The 18406-nt window shown below is 42.3% G+C and overlaps 1 protein-coding gene across 28 annotated transcripts in view; it reads left to right on the forward strand.

Annotated features, from left to right (window-relative positions):
- KIF16B (kinesin family member 16B) overlaps positions 1 to 18406 on the forward strand; it is a 338999-nt gene that overhangs the window by 164970 nt on the left and 155623 nt on the right. For all 28 annotated transcript variants that reach the window (XM_063633957.1, XM_063633953.1, XM_055265225.2 and 25 more), the window contains exons 16-17: positions 3080 to 3162; positions 4629 to 4717. In XM_063633957.1, the coding sequence (XP_063490027.1) occupies positions 3080 to 3162; positions 4629 to 4717 (172 nt within the window). The remainder of the gene's footprint in view (positions 1 to 3079; positions 3163 to 4628; positions 4718 to 18406) is intronic.

The raw sequence follows: 18406 nt of genomic DNA on the forward strand, positions 1-18406 counted from the left end.
AAGAATGATCTTTGGTGAAACTGAAATCTAATCATGGTATGCTGCTGCACAGAGCCCTTCAGTGTCTTCCTCTTACAACTAGATAAAACACAAGATCCTTTACATCCTGAAACATTTGAGTTGGTTCACTTTCTCCCTCCTTCTCAAGCCTTACGTTGGTGCAGTGCTCACCCTTGTTTCCTTTGCCGTAGCCACATGGTTGTCTTCCAGTCACTCATTCTTGGCAGCCTCTTCCTCTTCATTATTATCATCAATCATCATCATGATCATTATTGCTTTTACGCAAGACACTCTCCCCAACTTGTTCTCAGAGCTTGTTTTAGACACCACCTCCCTTGAAGATATCCTTCTCTAGTTTCCCCTATAATAAACCCTTATCATTGTTGCTCTTTGAGCCCAGGACACAGTTCTTCTCCTTCAGTTGCAGCTTTGCATTATTTGTGGAATTATTTCATTATTTGATTATTTATCTCTCTCTTTGACATTTTTTAAAGCTCCGTAAAGGCCAAGCATATGTCTGACTTGCTCAACTCTGTATCCCCCATGTTTATCATAGCGACTGGCATACAGTAAGTGTTCATTAAGTATTTGCTGAATGAATAGCGGCATCATGTAAAAATGAAGCAAATTTTCAAATTCACGAGGTTTGTTGAGTACAGGTACTTAGAAGAAGAAAGGGAAGGAAACCAGCCTTAATGGACCCCTTTTTATATGCCAGGCAGTTGACTCAAACGTTATCTAGATGGAAGCACTGAATTGTCGTGGATAGTGTTGCTTTCTTTTATAACTCCTTACAGGGCTTTTTGTGTGTATTTCATGCAAATAACATGGGTGGCAAGATTATTTTCAATGATTTAATACAATTTGAAATATGTCTCTGAAATACAATTCTATTTTTCCATTAACATATTTTAGCAATTTTCAACTTGCATGGCTGGGCATTTGATTAACAGAAAAAAAGAAGAATTGGAGATGTAATTAACACCTGGAATGTGATTGCTTTATTAATCTCTAATGTAACTTTAACAGCATTAAATGTACATATATCCTAGACGTGGCTGCTTAGCTTTTGGCTTTCTATGTGGCACTCTGCTCCGAGTCCTAGTCGTAAAAGGCATGGGAAACACCCTTTTTAATCATGGTAATGGTGCCCTGCCATAATTGGAAAAAATACAAATGCAATTCTGCATGACAGGGATAAGCAAATTGTAGAGTGGATAATATCTGCTGCTGCCCCACTAGGACTCCTAAACTGTCTTATCCTCCTTTTCATAGTAACTTCGTTTCTGCTAAATAATGACAACCACTAAAACCAACCCATATCAGTTGCTCCCTGTGGTTGTTATTTAAACCTGTTAGGTTTTAACCATATTGAATTTGAAACTCCCTTGAGTTGTCCAAAACAATACATCAAATAGGCAGGTGGATATGCTGGCCTGAGCTCCAGAATAGATACCTGGTATTGTGATATTTCCTGCAGGGCCCAGGTGAAGATGTTACCCAAGCAAGAGGCTAGTGACTGTGGTCAACCAGAGGTCACCTGTGCAAAGGAGGCAACTCTCAGCAGCCCAGGGATTTTTGTCAAGTGCAAACAAAGATCTCCTGATAGCATATCTTAGGAATTTTGAAGGAATGCTAGAAAGGTACCCAGACTTTTATGTGAACTCTCCAGACTTTGAACTCTTGCCAACTAAAGATTTTGTTTTTGAAACATGACAGGGAACACACAAAAAAAACACATCTATAGACTGAAGTTTTTCCCTCTGGCCACCAGTTTGTGACCTCTGGTCTAAACTCTCATACTTGTTTTCCAGTCTTCACAGGCAATTTCATCTATCCAGTATTGATTCTTGATGCTGTTTCAAACATCCTGAACTTTGGATGGACATGATTCTCTCCTCTGTCCTGAGCATAGCAGGCCATTCTCCTGTCTATAGCTTAGACACTCTCTGCAATTACCCAACATGGAACACTTCCTCTTGCCCTCTGGTTATCCAGTGAGACGCAGCTTAGGTCCTTGGTGCAGATGCCTGTCCCCAGCTACTCCAGGCTACACTCGTCACTTAATCACACACTCAGCTAAGTGTGCTAGACACTTAAGCACTCACCTGTCATTCTTCGTGGTTGACTGTCAGTGCATGTGTCTTATCTTCACTGATGCCCTCAGGCATTGTAGACTCTCATACATGGATGGGGCCATACACGTGGCCTCTCATACATGGATGGGACTTCAGAAGAGACAGTGAGCCTCTTCTACAACATCGTTTCTCTTACATGCCTCTGGTGACGAGGAGCTCACAGCCCTGCAGGCACCTGTGCCTGCTTTAGACAGCTGTGACCCTAGAAAGGGTTTGTTTGCTTCATCGAGCTGAAATTTGCCTCTTCCCATGCTTTTGTTTTCCTTGGGCATTTCCCTTGAATTCTTTTGCCCCTTGTGCAGTTGTTTTCTGAATAAGGAAGACTCTCATCAATCAAAAGGACCCTTTCTTGTGGGTCTAATGTGGAACTTTAATAGGGTTTTGACAAGAAGCAGTGTTTTTATTTGGAAATAGACCATAAATGTACACAAGTTCTCTACCGTCAAATTCTGAGGGAGATTTTAGTAATAGTTATCTATATTATGCCAATTCATATGTTTTCTTTTGAAAGCACTTCTCTTTTGAGATTTCTACTTTTACCGGTATCAATAAACATTCCTAAAGTTGTGACCATATGCTTTGCTTGATATTACATCTCTTTGGAGAACTGGTTTCCTTTTTTCTTCCAGACAATCAAAAGTCTAATTATATGTCTGTTAAGTTTTAAATCTCATAATATGCTGTAATGCTTAGATTCATCACTTATGCTGGATATTATGGATATGAGGATATTATGTGTGTTGTGACGCTCAGCTGTAAAAATAAAGGTATTTCCAGATTTGAAATTGTCTTAAGTAAGCAGACTTTTGAGACTGAAGTTTTCCCTTATTATTTTATAATACACTGGAAATTACATTTCAACAGTAGAATTCCATGTTATGATAGTGGCAACTGACCACACTGCTTACTCTAAATTTATTACTGCTTTTGTGTGTTCTCAGGTGCTGTGATTCTCTTGGGAAGAACCAATATGTTTCGCTTTAACCATCCAAAGGAAGCCGCCAAGCTCAGGGAGAAGAGGAAGGTGAGGGACTCGGCGTCCCTAGGAGGGAACCACTGATCGGTTGTGGGGATGAGCGGGTGATGGTCACTCTGGTTCCAACCTTTTGACTTTCTGGGGTGCAGAACCATGGAAAAGTAGTTCTGTGATCTGGATTGATTCTAGGGAGATTGTTTCCCAGCAGATGATTGGCTGATGAAGTAAGAGAGCAAGCAAGTAAATTCTAGAGCAGACAAGGAGAAACTGCTCCTCCTAGATCCTTCTCTTCAGCCTTCCACCCTTGCCACCAAGGAATTGGGCATCATTTTGCATTAGGTGGAGAGTGACTTCCTCTAATCAGCATCTGTTAGGGATTAACCCAACACTGGAATCACATTAATCCAAAATCAGCCACAGTAAACAGATTTTTCATTGAGGTGGGAAGCGAGAGCAGGGGTGGGTTTAGGACAACTGGGAAAGACTTTGGTTGGAAGGGGACATCTAAAGGGCAGTTTAAGTGCTGACGGGGAAGGAGCTAAGGACCAGAGAAAGAAAGAAAGACATCTGTTAAGGGACATCATGGCTGGTCCTTAGACCGAAGAAAATAATAAAGGCTACAGCTAACATTTCTACGAGCCAGGAATGGTGCTAAACTTGTACATATATTCTATCTCTTTATCTGTGCAGCAGCCGTTAATACCCCCATGCTGTCACCCCCAGGTCAAGATGAGAAACAGACCAAGAGCAACTCTCCCTAACTTGTTCTGTAGCCAGCAAGTGGGGAGCTTTGGCTGCAGTACTGACTTGAATACCAGAAGCGTTTGCCCTTGACCACTGGTTACCCAGCCTCTCATTTCTGTCTCCTTTATAAGGGATGCCCGAGGTTGCCAGTGCCCTAGATGGAAAATAACAAGAAAGCTGCAAACCTCAGCCTTCTCCTGGGTGGCTTTTTCCAGCCAGCGGAGCCTCTTATCTGCCCCAGCCCAGGGTCTCCCTAGAGGGTCCTTTTTGGTACACAGTTTCAGAGGAACAGAGGGAAAAAACATGTTTGCCAATAACTTCCCATGGAAGCAAAATAGGTCAAGCTCTTACTTTTGGTCTCCCTTCACCCCTCCTGCCTTCATCTTTATCGCTCTGTAAGTGTGAGTGAATATCGCTGATTACAGGAGATTGCTGCCTGCCAGGTAATGGAGGATGGCAAAGATATTGTGACCCCTTTCCTCGACTTTTAACTGGCAGGGGAGACCAACTGGGTTGTGGAATTCCTGATGAATTTCCCCAGCCCTAGAAGGCCAAGGTCCTGCTGTACTTAGCAGAAGGCTTGGGTTTGAAATGTATCAGGTCCTTACTGCCCATAATCTGCTTTCCTCAGATAGACCAGTTAATTGTGGTGCGTGTTAATTAGGAGCATGTGCACCTCATTGTCTCTCACATGTTGGAAGCAATGAGTCCAGAGCAGTGGCCTTTTCTTCTCTGCTAAGGTAACCACTCTGCCCTGTGTCTGCCCTTAGAGTGGCCTTCTGTCCTCCTTCAGCTTGTCCATGACCGACCTCTCGAAGTCCCGTGAGAACCTGTCTGCAGTCATGCTGTATAACCCTGGGTAAGTGAACAGCAGCATCTCCTTCCCTGTGATGATCACTTTTGCATTTATTGTGCCAACTCCATTATAGTCAAAAGATAAAAATAAAACTTCTGCAACGGCGCCTCCTTATCAAATCAGCTGCCGTCATTTTCTGAGTTCCTTTCCAGTCCTCACTATATATGTGCATAATTTTACTTAGTTATAATCACAGCATAAACAGTTTTGCGTTTTCTGATTTTTCGCTTAACAGCATAATAAGCATTAGTGAGGGTTGTTACAAGCTTCATTATCATTTTCATAACTGTCTAATATTTTAGAGTTGGCACTTTGATTACTCAGTGCATGATCCCTTTGGCTTACGCACTTTTATCTCATTTTATAAATTATAATAACAGAGGCAGCCTGATTCTTAGGCCATCCAGTAGAGCAGGAAATTATCTTCACTACTTCAAACACTAGGGGACTGCTGAGAGCACAAATGAGAGTGTTTTAAATTGACTTAGTGGCTGGGGGACCTTGGACAGTCAGCTTAACTCATGTCCTTAGTGGCTTCATCAGTAAAATGACAGTGATAATGAAAATGCCTAAAAACAGGGAACTTTGAGGGCCCTTTTCGGTTGTGTGAGGTTCCATAATTTTATCTTTCCTACCAGGATAATCTCATGTAAAATAATAGGGGTAAATCAAATGGCTGAACGAGTGAGAAAAAAGTAACAAGAACAACATTTTCTAGAACTGTCATTTGTTTAGTAGTTACTATATGCCAGGCACTATGTTAAGCACCTTGAATCCGTGATCTTTTAATTCTCACAAACCTATTCCCATTTTACATATGGGGAAATGTTTACACATTTGCTCCCCGTCAGTTTCATAGTCAGAGCTGAGGCATGCATCCAGGTCTATCTGATTCCATCACTCATGCTTTGACTATGTCACCTCCTGCAGTTGGGGGACTGGTTCCATTTTCCATTGCTCCCTCACCCCCAACCCTGGGATTTCTCACAAACATCGAGCCGTGTGCTGAAAGCCATTCACTCCTTCAGCCCAAGCCAGTGTTCTGGTTTGTGGAAAGCAGATACCTACAAGGAATTTCTTCTGTGTCATAGGAGGGATCTTTGATCACATTTCTGGATTCCTCATTTTATGGGCCAGCAAGCTGAAGCCCAAATCCAACACCTGCCTGAACTTAAGAAAAAAAGCCAGTAGTACAGCACTGTGGCTGTGGACTCCTGGGCACACCCCCCTTCCCTGCTGCTTTCCAGGATTTTCTGGAAGCAGTTGACTCCCTTATGTCAGCCTTTGTCTTTCCTATTTGGTCTTTCCATTTTGTTACATGGTCATTGAGTAAAGTTGTGCTCATTAAATAATTCTGTCCTGAAATAAGCCATATCAATCAGACCTCTGAAATGGGAGAACACTCTCAGAGCAACTAAATGATAAGTACTTCAGAGGCACGTTTTGTCATAGGTCTTTAATTCCTTGCAGCAGTTTTAGCAGTTTCCTTTTATTGTGACTGAGATGGAATCACTCATGTTTAAGTTTAATATAATACACAGATCTTTAGTGTTAATTTCAGCTAAAATAGTGTGATCCCATCTGTTAAATATTGTTTGTCTAGTTAAACTGTGATATGAAGAATGCTGGCTTGGTTGTGTCTCCTGGCCCAGGACCCAGTTAGTTAATCCTGGAATCCAGGTACTGCCGTTATTATCCTCGACAGTGGTGGTACCTTTTAATTTGAAGCCATTTGCTAATGTAATATGGGTATTCAATGGCTTTGAAAACCAAAACGTGATCTTCACTCAGCCTTTACTTTGAGCGCGGGGTCACTAGCCATGGGCCCCTCTTTGCCTTACGTATACACATGGTATGGAAGTCTTTCTTTTTTCTCCCTAAAACACAGGAGAAAGTGTAGTTCTCTTAAAAGTAATGCCATTTTTTGTTTTTAGTTTTTAAGTTCAAATAGTTTTTCTCAGTGTTTACAAAATGCAGGTCAAAGTTACTAGTTTTCGTCCTCAAAACTTTTAGTGACTTCCCATGGTCTAAAAAATAAAGTCCCAGCCTGCACCATGTCACTCGGGCTGTCCACTGTCTGTGCTCGTCTCCGGACCTCTCTCCAGGTGCTCTGAGCTCCAGCTTTCTGCCGTTGTTTTTATTGCTCAGTCACATGTGGACTAGCCTGTGCCTCTGGGGCTTTTCCTTAGCTAGTTCCAGAGCCTGGGATGCATTTTTGCCTGGCTACCTACTCGTCGTCCAGGGCATAGTACAGACGAACTCTGCTGTGGAAGCTATTCCTGACTTTCTTCCCCACAACCAAAAAATCAATGTCTCTTCTTCCCTGTACATTGCTCCATTTCTTTCCTCCTTATTTTGTCTTCTTTGTAACATATATTCATCTGTCAGCAAATCCTCTCTGAATGCCTCCTATGAACCAGTCAGAATTCTAGGACGGGGGCACCATTGCCAGTAATCCTGAGAAGGTCAGCTTGCATGCTTGTTGGAGGAGAGACACAATCAACAGATAATTTAAAAATAAATCCAAGAAGTGAAAATGAAATGAAATCAAATGTCTTAGGACAGTGTTTGATGGAGTGATCAGGAATGGCTTCCTGAAGAAGGGATGTGTGGTCTAAGACTTGTATGGAGAGAAAATGACACTCATAAAACAGAAAGAGGGAGAATGGAAAGCATTGAGACAGAAGGGGAAAGCAAGTGTGATGGCATCAAAATGAGAAGTGAAGAGAGGGCCAGAGCAGATGGGATATAGTAAGCAAGAAGAAGAGTGGTACAAGTGAGGGTGGGGGGGTCAAGGGCCAGCCAATGTAGGGCCGTGCAGGCAATTGGAAGGGGTTTGACTGTTTTTTAAGAGAACTGGCAAACCACTAGAATGATTTAAGCAAGAGAGTAAGCTAAGGATATACTTAATACAAATATTAGGATGTACGCCATTTGGAGAATGTGGCATAGAAGCAGGAGACCATTTAGAAAGCTATTTCCTTAGTCCAAGTGAAAGGTAATAGTGGCTTGGATCTGCACTTTAGCCTTAGAAGTGGAGCAAAGTAGAATCAAGGAATTAAGAGTGACTCCCAGGATTCAGGTTTAAACAGCTGCTGCAGGTGGTACAATCTTCCCTGAGATGGAGGAGACAGGGAGGACAGGCCTGGGCTAGCAGTTGGTTAAGAACTCTGCTTATATATACTTCCTATTAGAATGGAAGCTTTTTAAGGTCAGGGGCCTTGTGTTATTCTTTTCTGTATAAGGTGTCATTCACATAACATGCTTAATAAAAATTTTGTAAACAGATTAAGAATAAAATTTTAGTAAGACACTTGAGTCCCTTTGGGAAAGGCTTTTAAAATTTCTTTGGGCATGGATGGTCCAAGTACTGGAATGAGACATATTATGCAGAGGAATGTGGTTTTGTGGCCTAATCTGTCTGCCTAATCCCAGGGGATACTGCAAGTCCCAGGGGATACTGCAGTTACTTGAATAATCTCAAAATCATGTTCAGGATCTTTAAGCCATAGGTGGGAAGAGGGCCTCATCTTGAAATGAAGAACTAGGCCAAGGCAATCAGAGAATTCAGGAGAAGCAATCTGTTTTAAACTGAATTACAGTTGGTTCTGGATGCATCTGACGCTACCATTATGCAGCCTGTTGACCTAACTTCAAGTACACATTTTCTCTCTGCTACCCCTTGCATTACTCACTGATACAAATTCAAATAAAAATTATTTAATACTTCATCATTCTTTCTTTCTCTCTGGTTCCCAGGCCCCTTTAACTTGCCACCTGCTGTAGAAAGTAATTGCCCAGGAATTTTAGGTGCCAGAGGGGTGGGTTTCCAGGGCCAAATCTTCAGTTAGCATTCTTGCCCATGGTAATGACTTTTAAGTGTACTGTTCAGTAGTGTGAAGTGCATTGACATTACTGTGCAACCAGTTTCATCTTGCAAAACTAAAACTCCGTACTCATTAAATATAACTTCCATTCCCTCCTTCCCCCTAAACTTCTGACAATCAGCACACAACTTTTGTCTCCATGAATTTAACCACTCAAGTAGAATCACTGGTGTGTCCTCTTCTCACTGGCTTATTTCACTTAGCATAATGTCTTTAGTGAATGTTCATCCACCATATAGCATGTGTCAGAATTTCCTTTCTTTTTGTGGCCAAATAATATTCCATTTTATGGATATACCACATTTTGTTTATCCATTCATCTGTTGATAGACTCTTTGTTTTCACCTTTTGGCTATTGTGAATAATGCTCTATGAACATGGGTGTCCAACTATCTGAGTCCTTGTTTTCAACTCTTGTGAGTATATACCCAGAAGTGGAATTGCTGGATCATATGGCAGCCTTATTTTTAATTTTCAAGGAACTGCTATGCTCTTTTCCACAACAGCTGCACCATTTTGAATTCCCACCAACAGGGCCCAAGGGTTCCAGTTTCTCCATATCCTCACCAGCACTTGTGATTTTCTGTTTTTATAGTACACATCAAAGTGTGTGTGAGGCAGTATCTTATTGTATTCTTTTCATCTTTATTTTCTTCTTCTATTTTTCTCAAGAGTGTCCATTGTTGAAAATGGTGTTTAAAAATATAGAAAGAAAATCTCAAAATGTAGTTTCCCCGGTAAGTATAGTAAATAAATGATGAATGTAAATCTAACCTGGATGGATTTCCTGATGATTACATAACCTCTCTCATGTTCTGCCAAGTTCAGTTCAACTAGCTTATTTGCATGTTTCTCAAAACCCAGTCAGTCCAAGGAGTGCCTGTTGCCAAGGAGCAGCATGATCATTCATCTTTGCATTGAAAGGCATTGCTCTGACTTCTCAGGAACTGGCTGGGCAGCACAAGCCCTGGAGAAGCCCACAAGGATTCTAGAGGTGAGGGCCTGAACTGAGGCAGCAGTGGGAGGAACCTAGAAGGGTGAGCTGTAGAGATAGTCAGGGCAGGAAGTCATGAGGTTTGGATGATGAATTGGATATGGGATGTAATGAAGGAAAAGATGTTGACGTCCAGTTTCTGGCTTCAGTAACTGATTGGGTGCTACATGCCACCCAGCTGAAACGGAAATATGGGAGGAGGAGGAACAGGTTGTCAAGAGGAAGGGAGGATAATGAGTACAACCTTAAAACTAGGCCCTGGGCCTTGAACTTTCTCCAGTAAGTGACTACGACTCCGTCAGCGATCAGACACCCCATGGGAAAAGCTCGGGTTTGTGTGGCCTGTCAAAGGTGGTATTTCTCCACTTGGAAGATGAAGGCAGATCCCCCTGTTGAATAAAATAGATGTTCACAGCCCTGCCGTTTTACCTCATTCATTCAGTGGTGCTTGAGGGCCCATCATTTGTCCAGCCCTGTGCTGAGGCTTGAGTGATTGAGACAGACCAAGGCTCAGTCATCTCAGAGCATGATTTAGTGAACAGGGAAGACACTTGTAAAGCCTGTCAGAAATCAGGACGGTGGTAGTATTATCTTTGCACATGCCAGACTTGGACGAGTTTGAAGGTCTTTAAATTAGGGAAAGCCGCACAACCCCATACCCATGCTCCCAATGCATTGCATCTCATTGTAAGTCACCTCCTAGGGCACCTACATAGTCACCAAACCCCGTGAGCAGTCTTGTAGCTTCAGCAGGTGACCAAGCCCTGCCGAGAAGTACGGAGTCTGGAGACTCTTAACCCCATATTTGCCTTGTCACCTCTCCAGGACCAGTTTTAACAGGAATCAAAAGCATTGATGGCACCTCCTACTCAAATAGACTTGTTTCAGAGCTTTCTTCTGCTCTTTATTACTTTCCCTCTCTTAGGCCAAACTAGGGGCTGACTCTCTTAATTGTTGTGTAATACAAAGCAGATGTCTATTAAATGTTTGATTCCCTGCCCGCCCCAGCATACACAAACACAAACACGCCTCCTGGCCTCCTCCTTCTCTGTGCTAAGGCCTCCTGCTGGCTTCTGCCTAACAATGCTGGGACTCCCCTCCCTTGCCCAGGTCCCTGTGAAGCTGCCTGCTTTCCTGTCGGTTGATAACAGTCATCACCCACTCTGTCCCTTGGGAATTTTTTTCCTTCCGCAATTGGCTCCACACGAGTACTTCCTAGCCCTCTTCCTCTTGTTGCCCCCCACCTTCAGCAAGTATATAGGGATCTTTCACTCTAGGAAATCTTGTTGTCCATCACTACCAAAGAACATATAGGACAGATTTTTTGTCCTTAAATGGACAATGTGGTCAGTACATGAGGAGCAGCAAATGTTGCAGAGCTCTGATTGGCATGGTTCCCACTGTGTTTCCTGACTTTATCTATCTGATGGCACAGGGAAGACTTGTGGGCCTGTCCCTGGAGTCCTGTCCCTGCCATGAACCTGAGGAAGGAGCTCACCACACCTCCTTAGCCCTTCCTGGTCACCCCCTCCTCCTCTTCTCAGCGTCTGGCCTGTCCCCTCAGTACCTACCAGGTGGTGACTTCCAAGCGTCAACCTGATCATCTCTGACTTTGTTCTCCAATGTTATTTTCAGTCACTTTCCACCCGGAACTTCATCCTGTGGTTTACGTGGGTCACACCTTTCTCCAGGCCTCTGCATCTGTAACACTGTCTGTGACGCCTTCCCCCTCTTCTTCCCTTGGCCAGTCCTCTTCCTCTTTTGAGCTGAGCACAGAGTCATATCCTCAGGAAGCTTTCTGTGCATTTCCAGTTGGAGCTAAGTGCTTCCTGTGTATCCTCTCGCAGGCATTTTGTGCATTCCTGTGTCTTAGCTCTTTCCAAATTCGTTCATTTGATGTTTGTGTATTTAATTGATGTAGGCTTCTTGAGGGCAGGCTCTATGCTTCATTTATCTTGGAATCTCCAGAAGACCCCACAGAGTGGGCACCTCACAAATACTCATTGAGCTGTAGGTTTTGGCCAGCACGTGTGCTCTCAGCACAAAGGATGTGTCTGCCTTCTCACAGGTCTGCCCAGGTCTTTTGTCAGTGATCTCTGTGCACTGTTTCCTATCTCCACATTACTTGGCCCCTATCTTTTTGAGTCTCTCACCCACACAGATGTGTTTCTACACGTTTGGTGGCATTACAATTACCATACCTCTTGGTTTCTTTGGTATTGTGTAGACCTGAGTATGTTTTTGCAATTGACTAAAAAATTGCTGCATAGTACTCAGTTTTTCCCAGAACAAAGCTCTCCAAAAGAATGACGGGTTTGCAAATTATTGGATCCAGTAAGCTCCAAGTTATCTTCAGAGCAGTGTGATTTTTGTCTTTGTTCAGCAGGCCATCTACTAATTTTCTAAACAGCCCATGTCTAAAAAATACCCTGAGCTCTGAATTATAATAAGATTTGCAGTTTTAAAAGCAAAGTTCTTGTTCCCCAAGAACATTGTATCAGCCCGACAGGGCATGTAGAGTTGGAACATAGTTTGGGAAATTACTGCTGGCCCACACCTCAAGCTCCCTGGAAGCCGTGATTTGTACGCACACATGCGTGATACTTGGTGCCAGAGAATTTTTGGATTAGGCAGAGAAGCCTGGTGACTTCCTTTGGGAGTTAGTTCCACATTGGAGAGATGCCCAGCCAGGGTCTTTGCCAGGAGATAATTTTCCTGCAGGGGAAACATTCCTCCTCAGCTGGTGCAGCGTCTAAGAAGAAACCAAGCCGACTGCTCAAGCCTCCTCTGCCTTGCTTTGAGACTGCAAACAGGCAGCTAATTTGGCAAGATGCAGAGGCTTTCACAGCTTCTTGAAAGTGCTCAAAGCAAAATTAGATAACTTCCAAGCTCATTTCAGTCTTGAAAATAAAAGAATTTTTCACTGGCGCATTAGCCTCCTCTGAGCACTAACCAGTGGTGAGCCCATTTAAATGGATGTATTTGAATAATTAAATTCTAAAGAGGAGAAACACCTAGCTTTCAAACCCAGTTAGACTAAAAAATATCAAAAATCAGAATCAAACCTGTATCTGGTGAGCCACTGAAGGAGCATCATCCCAAGGAGTGCAGCAGCCTGAGGGGGTTTGGTTAGCATCAGGCCAGTGCAGACCCAGCAGCCATGGAAGGCCCGTAACTCAGAGGATGGTCTGAAGTTACCAATGATCAAGGAAGAAGATGAATGAGTAATACTTAAATGTATCTTTTACTTTAATGTGTTCATTATGGGAAATTTAGAAATCACAAGCAAAAAAAAAAAAAAAAAAAAAAAGAAGCGACTACAGTTAACATGCTACTATACCTTCTAGCCCATACCTCTATTTCTTCCACTGTCCATCTGTCTCTGCCTCTCCGTGTGTAGATGTCCACACACATTTATATATGTACACACATTTATATATATACATTTATATTTTATATCTTTTACCAAGATGGATTAATATTGGACTTGAGAGTTTTTTGCACTAATTTTTTTCTTTCATAAATTTTTTTCCGTTATTTTAATGTCCGTATGATATTACATTGTATGACTATTCCATACCTCAGTGCTCCCCAGCCTTTTTGGCACCATGGACCAAGTTTCATGGAAGACAGTTTTTCTAGAGACAGGAACAGAGGAGGGGGATGGATGGTTTCGGGATCAAACTCTTCCACCTCAGATAATTAGGTGAGTCTCATAAGGTGCACACCACCTAGATCCCTTGTGTGCGGAGTTCATGATAGGGTTCGCAGTCCTATGCAAATCGAGTGCTGGTACCAGTCCGCAGCCTGGGAACTGGGGACCCCTGCTGTACCTTATTTAACGTTTATTGGTAGGCATTTTGTTATCTGTTTTTTAACTATTGCAAGTTATTGGGCTGAAGAGCTTTGTAGCTAAATCTTTGTATTTTCTCATGATTAATTCCTCAGCAGGGAGGAAATAGCCGTAGAATTGCCAGGCCGGAGTGCATATAGTTTTAAGGCTCTCAATGCATATTCACAAATTATTTTACAGATTGTTTATACATATATCACCACCATTCCCACTGATAGATGAGACTATCCTTTTCATTTTTATTTTTTTTTCAAGCTGAAAATGGGCCTTCTTAGAGTGTTGAATGTGTCAATATAATTACACCCTCCTAGACACAGTTGTAGGCTGTATTCACAGGCCCTAGAGTCTAAGGAATCTGGCTAACAGTGGCTGTCTCTAAAAGCAAGCCTTGGGCATCCTGGTCATCACCAAAGACTCACCAAACTCCTAATTCGTTCTGTGCTGAGCTACTTACTGTACTAGAATGCTCTAAGAGATTAGCATCAGCCTTCCTGGTGCTTTCAGATTAAGAATGGAAATGGATTTCTGGAATGTAAAGCTGGAAAGAACTAGATTCCAAATGAAGAGTTCTCGGATTTGAATACAAAAAGCCAAAGGCAGCAAGGGGATAGTGAGGGCTTCTCCTCAGATGACAACATTTATATGAAAGGAAATAGTTTTGTTTTCCTCCCTGTGTCCCACTCCTTCCCTATTTCTTTCATATCTTCTCCCTTCCCTCCCCTCCCCTCCCTTCCCCTCCCCTCCCCTCCCTTGGCCTCCCCTCCTCTCCCCTTCCTCACCTCCTTTCTGCCTTGACTAAACTGGGAGGATGAATACATCACATTAGGGAGAGAGTAAGAAGACACCAATGACAGGGGTCTGCCCTCTGTTGTGCCGAGCCTTAGCTTTGCTGTCCATGACTGTACACTTCCAGAAAACAGACATAGAATCTAGTTTGTTGTTTACTCAGTGCACAGCAGCATACCTGGAACTTAGACGTCTAATAAACATGAACTAAGGGGAATGCACTTTTCCCCTTTGCTTTCTAACAATGTAGAAAGGGCTTCAGAAACAGAATCTGCTGGTAGCTGGAGATACTCTCAACAAGGTTTGCACCTTCACATGAGGTCATGGTCCCCACTGCGTGTCCTGGGAGGGAGGAAGACCACACGCTCTTGCAGGCACACTTTTCTCTTTTTGCTCACTCGCTGCTACTTTATAAATTGTCTTATCCTTTTTTTTTCTTGCTCCCCTTGGGCATGGACATTTTATACATGGAGTTGGCAGTATTTATGTTGCTGGTAATTTGGTAGTTAGCCTGTGTTTTAGTTGATGGTTATTTACTGTGTTTATCTCTGCTGGTTTATTTTATTGGGACTTACCATTTTTCAAAAGTTTAGTTTGCTGCAAGGCTGGTTTCTTCTCCAGTTTTTGGTCTCAGTTGTCTTGCATTTTTATGGACCATTTACTAACTTTACAGTTGGCTGTAGATTGCCTTCAATAGCTTGTTAAGATACACAATCTTGGCGAACATGTGATGAAAGCAACTGAAAGAAGTGGGCTTCTTCCTCCATTAACTGAGATTAGTGTTAATTACACTTTGCTTTTTTTCCTTTTTGTCCTTGAATGTTATTCCACCGTGAGCCACTTCAACTGATGAGCTTCGGGTGCTTTCTGTTTTCAAAGTAGGTGGGGAGATGAGCTCTTAAATTCAAAGAACAATCTGTCTTTATTCAGTTACTTCAGATTATATTGTCTGAGTGGTGGGATGCATTTTGCTTCAGCCATTTTATAACTGCACAATCTAAAACTGAATTGTCAAGGTCAGCTGAGCAAATGAGACTGTTCTGGTGAAATGATGAATGGCAGTTATAAGCAATGGTGGGAGAAAGTAGGTTTCCTCCTAGTCCTACATGGCAGCATGATTTTCCTTGGCAGTAACATATTAACTTGATTACATGTCACCAGCTCTGTAATTTGTTAACTCATTTGATTAGAACATGTTGCTAATTCAATCAAGGTTTCCAGTTGTACACATTCATTTTTGCTTCTGGATCTTTGCATATGCTATTCTCTCCTCCTAGAACACTTGTCCATTTGTCCACTGGCTCTTCACATGACTAAATCCTACATCGTCTCCAAAATCTCCATGTAAATGTCACTTCCTCAAAAAGGATTTACTAAACCCAGTCCAAATTTTACCTCCTGGGCTACTGATTCATAGCATCCTCTATCTTTTCTTGTTAGCACTTTAAGTAGTTGGTGATTATATCTGTTTGTGCAACTGTCTACTCTTGGTCTCTGTATTTAGTGGTAAGTGAAAGAGTCTGGGTTTTTCAGTACTGTATTCCGACTTCTAAGTAGGTGTTTAAGGGAATAATTCTTGACTGAATGTGTGTATATGTGAACTGTTTCCAGACAAGGAACTTCCATACCCTTCTTTTATCACAGACCATGACTCTTAACCTGCAATGCCTGGCTTCCAAGTCAGTGACACCATATGTTTAGTCACCAGCAGCATCTCCCATATCTCATGACCTAAGGTTAATTGTCATCATTGTTGGAAATAAACTGAAATGAACCACAGATTGATAGAAGCAAAGCAGAAGTAAAACAGTTGCTATAACCAGTGTAGATTTAAAAAATTATTTTAAATACCTAGTTACTCTCATTATAAAGTGAAATGCTTATTATAAAAAGTAACACATTCAGAAATGAATAAAATAATCACAAGTATTCATAATCTTTTCACCAAGAAAACATGATTGGTTTATATTTGTAATATTTGCTTATATTTTAAGTACATATATTTAAGTTTACATCAAATATTGTAATTATGCATTATATAGAGTATTTAAAAAGAATTGAGATTGCACTAGATATACAGTTTCTACTTTATAAAAAACATTTAATTGTGTGCTTTTTCTCACACCATTGAATATGATTCTTCATTTTATGTTTATATCATTATTGATTTAACTTTTGACTAATCATTAAGGACACTCAGAACTATTTCCTTTTTTTCCATGTAAATTGTTGATAACATTTCAATTAATTCTCTATATAAATCTTGGTCGACTTTGTTATTTTGTCAGCTAAATCCACACCCAGAATTCTTTCTTTGATGGCAGCTGCTTCTTAAAGCAACATGGGGAGGAATAAGGAGGGAAATGTCAGGGAGAGAAATAAGGAAAGGAAGGAATATACCATTGGGTTGGAGACCTACAAAAGAAAATGCACCGCAACCGAGAGCTGGGCATGGCAGACAGGCTGGTGCCCCGAGACCTCTGGCAGCCCTGGTCTGGGATACAGAGGCGCACATTTTCAGCATTGCCTGGTTAGGCGTGTTGGCATGTTGTCTTTCACACGTGCAGTCTCAGAGGTGTACACATGTGTCAGGTGGACTTGCAAAGCTCTTCACTTCAACAGTATGTCATCAGGGCAGAGGAACTGCGGTGCCTTTTATGAGTCTCTTTTGCATCTTCAAGTTTCCCTTCTCTGTTCTCTCTTTTCCCTCTACCCACAAATGTGCACAGTGTTTCTTTCCTTAAACCAGCCCCTTCTTGGGCCACCCACTATAGATGTCACCAAAATGGTTTTTCAGGATAATTTCCCATGTACATTTCCAACAATATGAAATTGTGTACATAAATCATGGTGCATCTATGTTATAGAATTCCATGATATTAAACTATGTTGTAGAATAATAGTTAATGATTTGGTGATTTGTCCAAGGTGTATATTATGAGGAAATGATTAAAAAATAGACTCTCTGGTAGGCTCTTCTCTGTGAGTGCACCTTTGTGGTCGGAAAGGCTGAGGGCTGGGAACAAAATAAAGGAGTCATGGTGTAGGACATTTACCTGTGCTTTCTAAATTTTTGGCAGTGAATTATCCTAAACATGAGAGTGTGCAGGGTATTAAAGGTTATTTCTTATGGCAAAGAGATGGACATCAGTTAACACCATCACCTCACTCAGGTGGTCTGTAACTCCTTGTCATTGTGTTTCTGGCCGTGAAGCTCATGCCACTGACTTCAAAACACTACCCATACAAATCACTGGTTGAAACCTACTCTGTGCCTTACAGAAAGCCCTCAGGATACACGGTCAGCCGAGGTGGGCATCTCTGTCCTCTGAAAACCCCAGTGGAGGGGGAGACAACCTCTGCCCTCTGTGACCTGAAGGGCCCTGAGTGGTGTCCACCCTAGCTCCCTCTTGGGCCATGATTCTTCTCTTGTGGCCACCCTTCCTTGGTGTTGTCTCCTGTTGGCAACATGTGGTCCTTCTGTACTTCTGTTGTCCTGCACACATCCCTTCCTGGCCTGTGGCCTGGCTCATCCCTCATGTTGGCACCAGAGGCATCTTCATGGCCACTCCCTTCCTTCATGCAGCTCTCTCCTGAAAGTCCTCTTCTCAGTCCTTCCTCTTCCCCAGCTTTATGCTTTTTCATAGTACTTAACTCACGGCATACTTATTATATATTAGTTAGCTCAACCCCACACTGGTATAGAGGTTTATGAGGGAAGAGACTTGATTTCTTTTGCTGAGACCACAGTGCCTAGGATAGTGCCTGGCATGTTGACCAGGTGAATTATGGGTAAGGGAACCACCAGTTCCTGAACGTCCTGCTCCGTGCTGTGATAGAGGACTCATGGGCAGGGGAGATGGAAGAGAAGCTTGCCCAGGAAGGTGCCCTCGAGATTGTGTCATCTGGACCTTTAATATTCTGCTCACAGTCTAACTTCCCTGTTATTTCTCATCACTTCCCTTTATTTAATCAGAGCAGTAGCCAACTGAGGCTCTGTACAGCTTCCTTGGTGTACCTCTCATTTGTCTTCCTTCTATTTTTCTTCCACTGGATTTTCCCCCACCACACTATGCTCATCACAATTCTATCCATTTTTCAAGGCCAAGCTCAGACAACACCTCCTCTGCAAGGCTTCCTCTCCTCCCTATAAATGCTGTCCCTCCACTCCA

This window comes from Symphalangus syndactylus, chromosome 24 (genome assembly GCF_028878055.3).
Source record: "Symphalangus syndactylus isolate Jambi chromosome 24, NHGRI_mSymSyn1-v2.1_pri, whole genome shotgun sequence".
NCBI lineage: Eukaryota > Metazoa > Chordata > Mammalia > Primates > Hylobatidae > Symphalangus > Symphalangus syndactylus.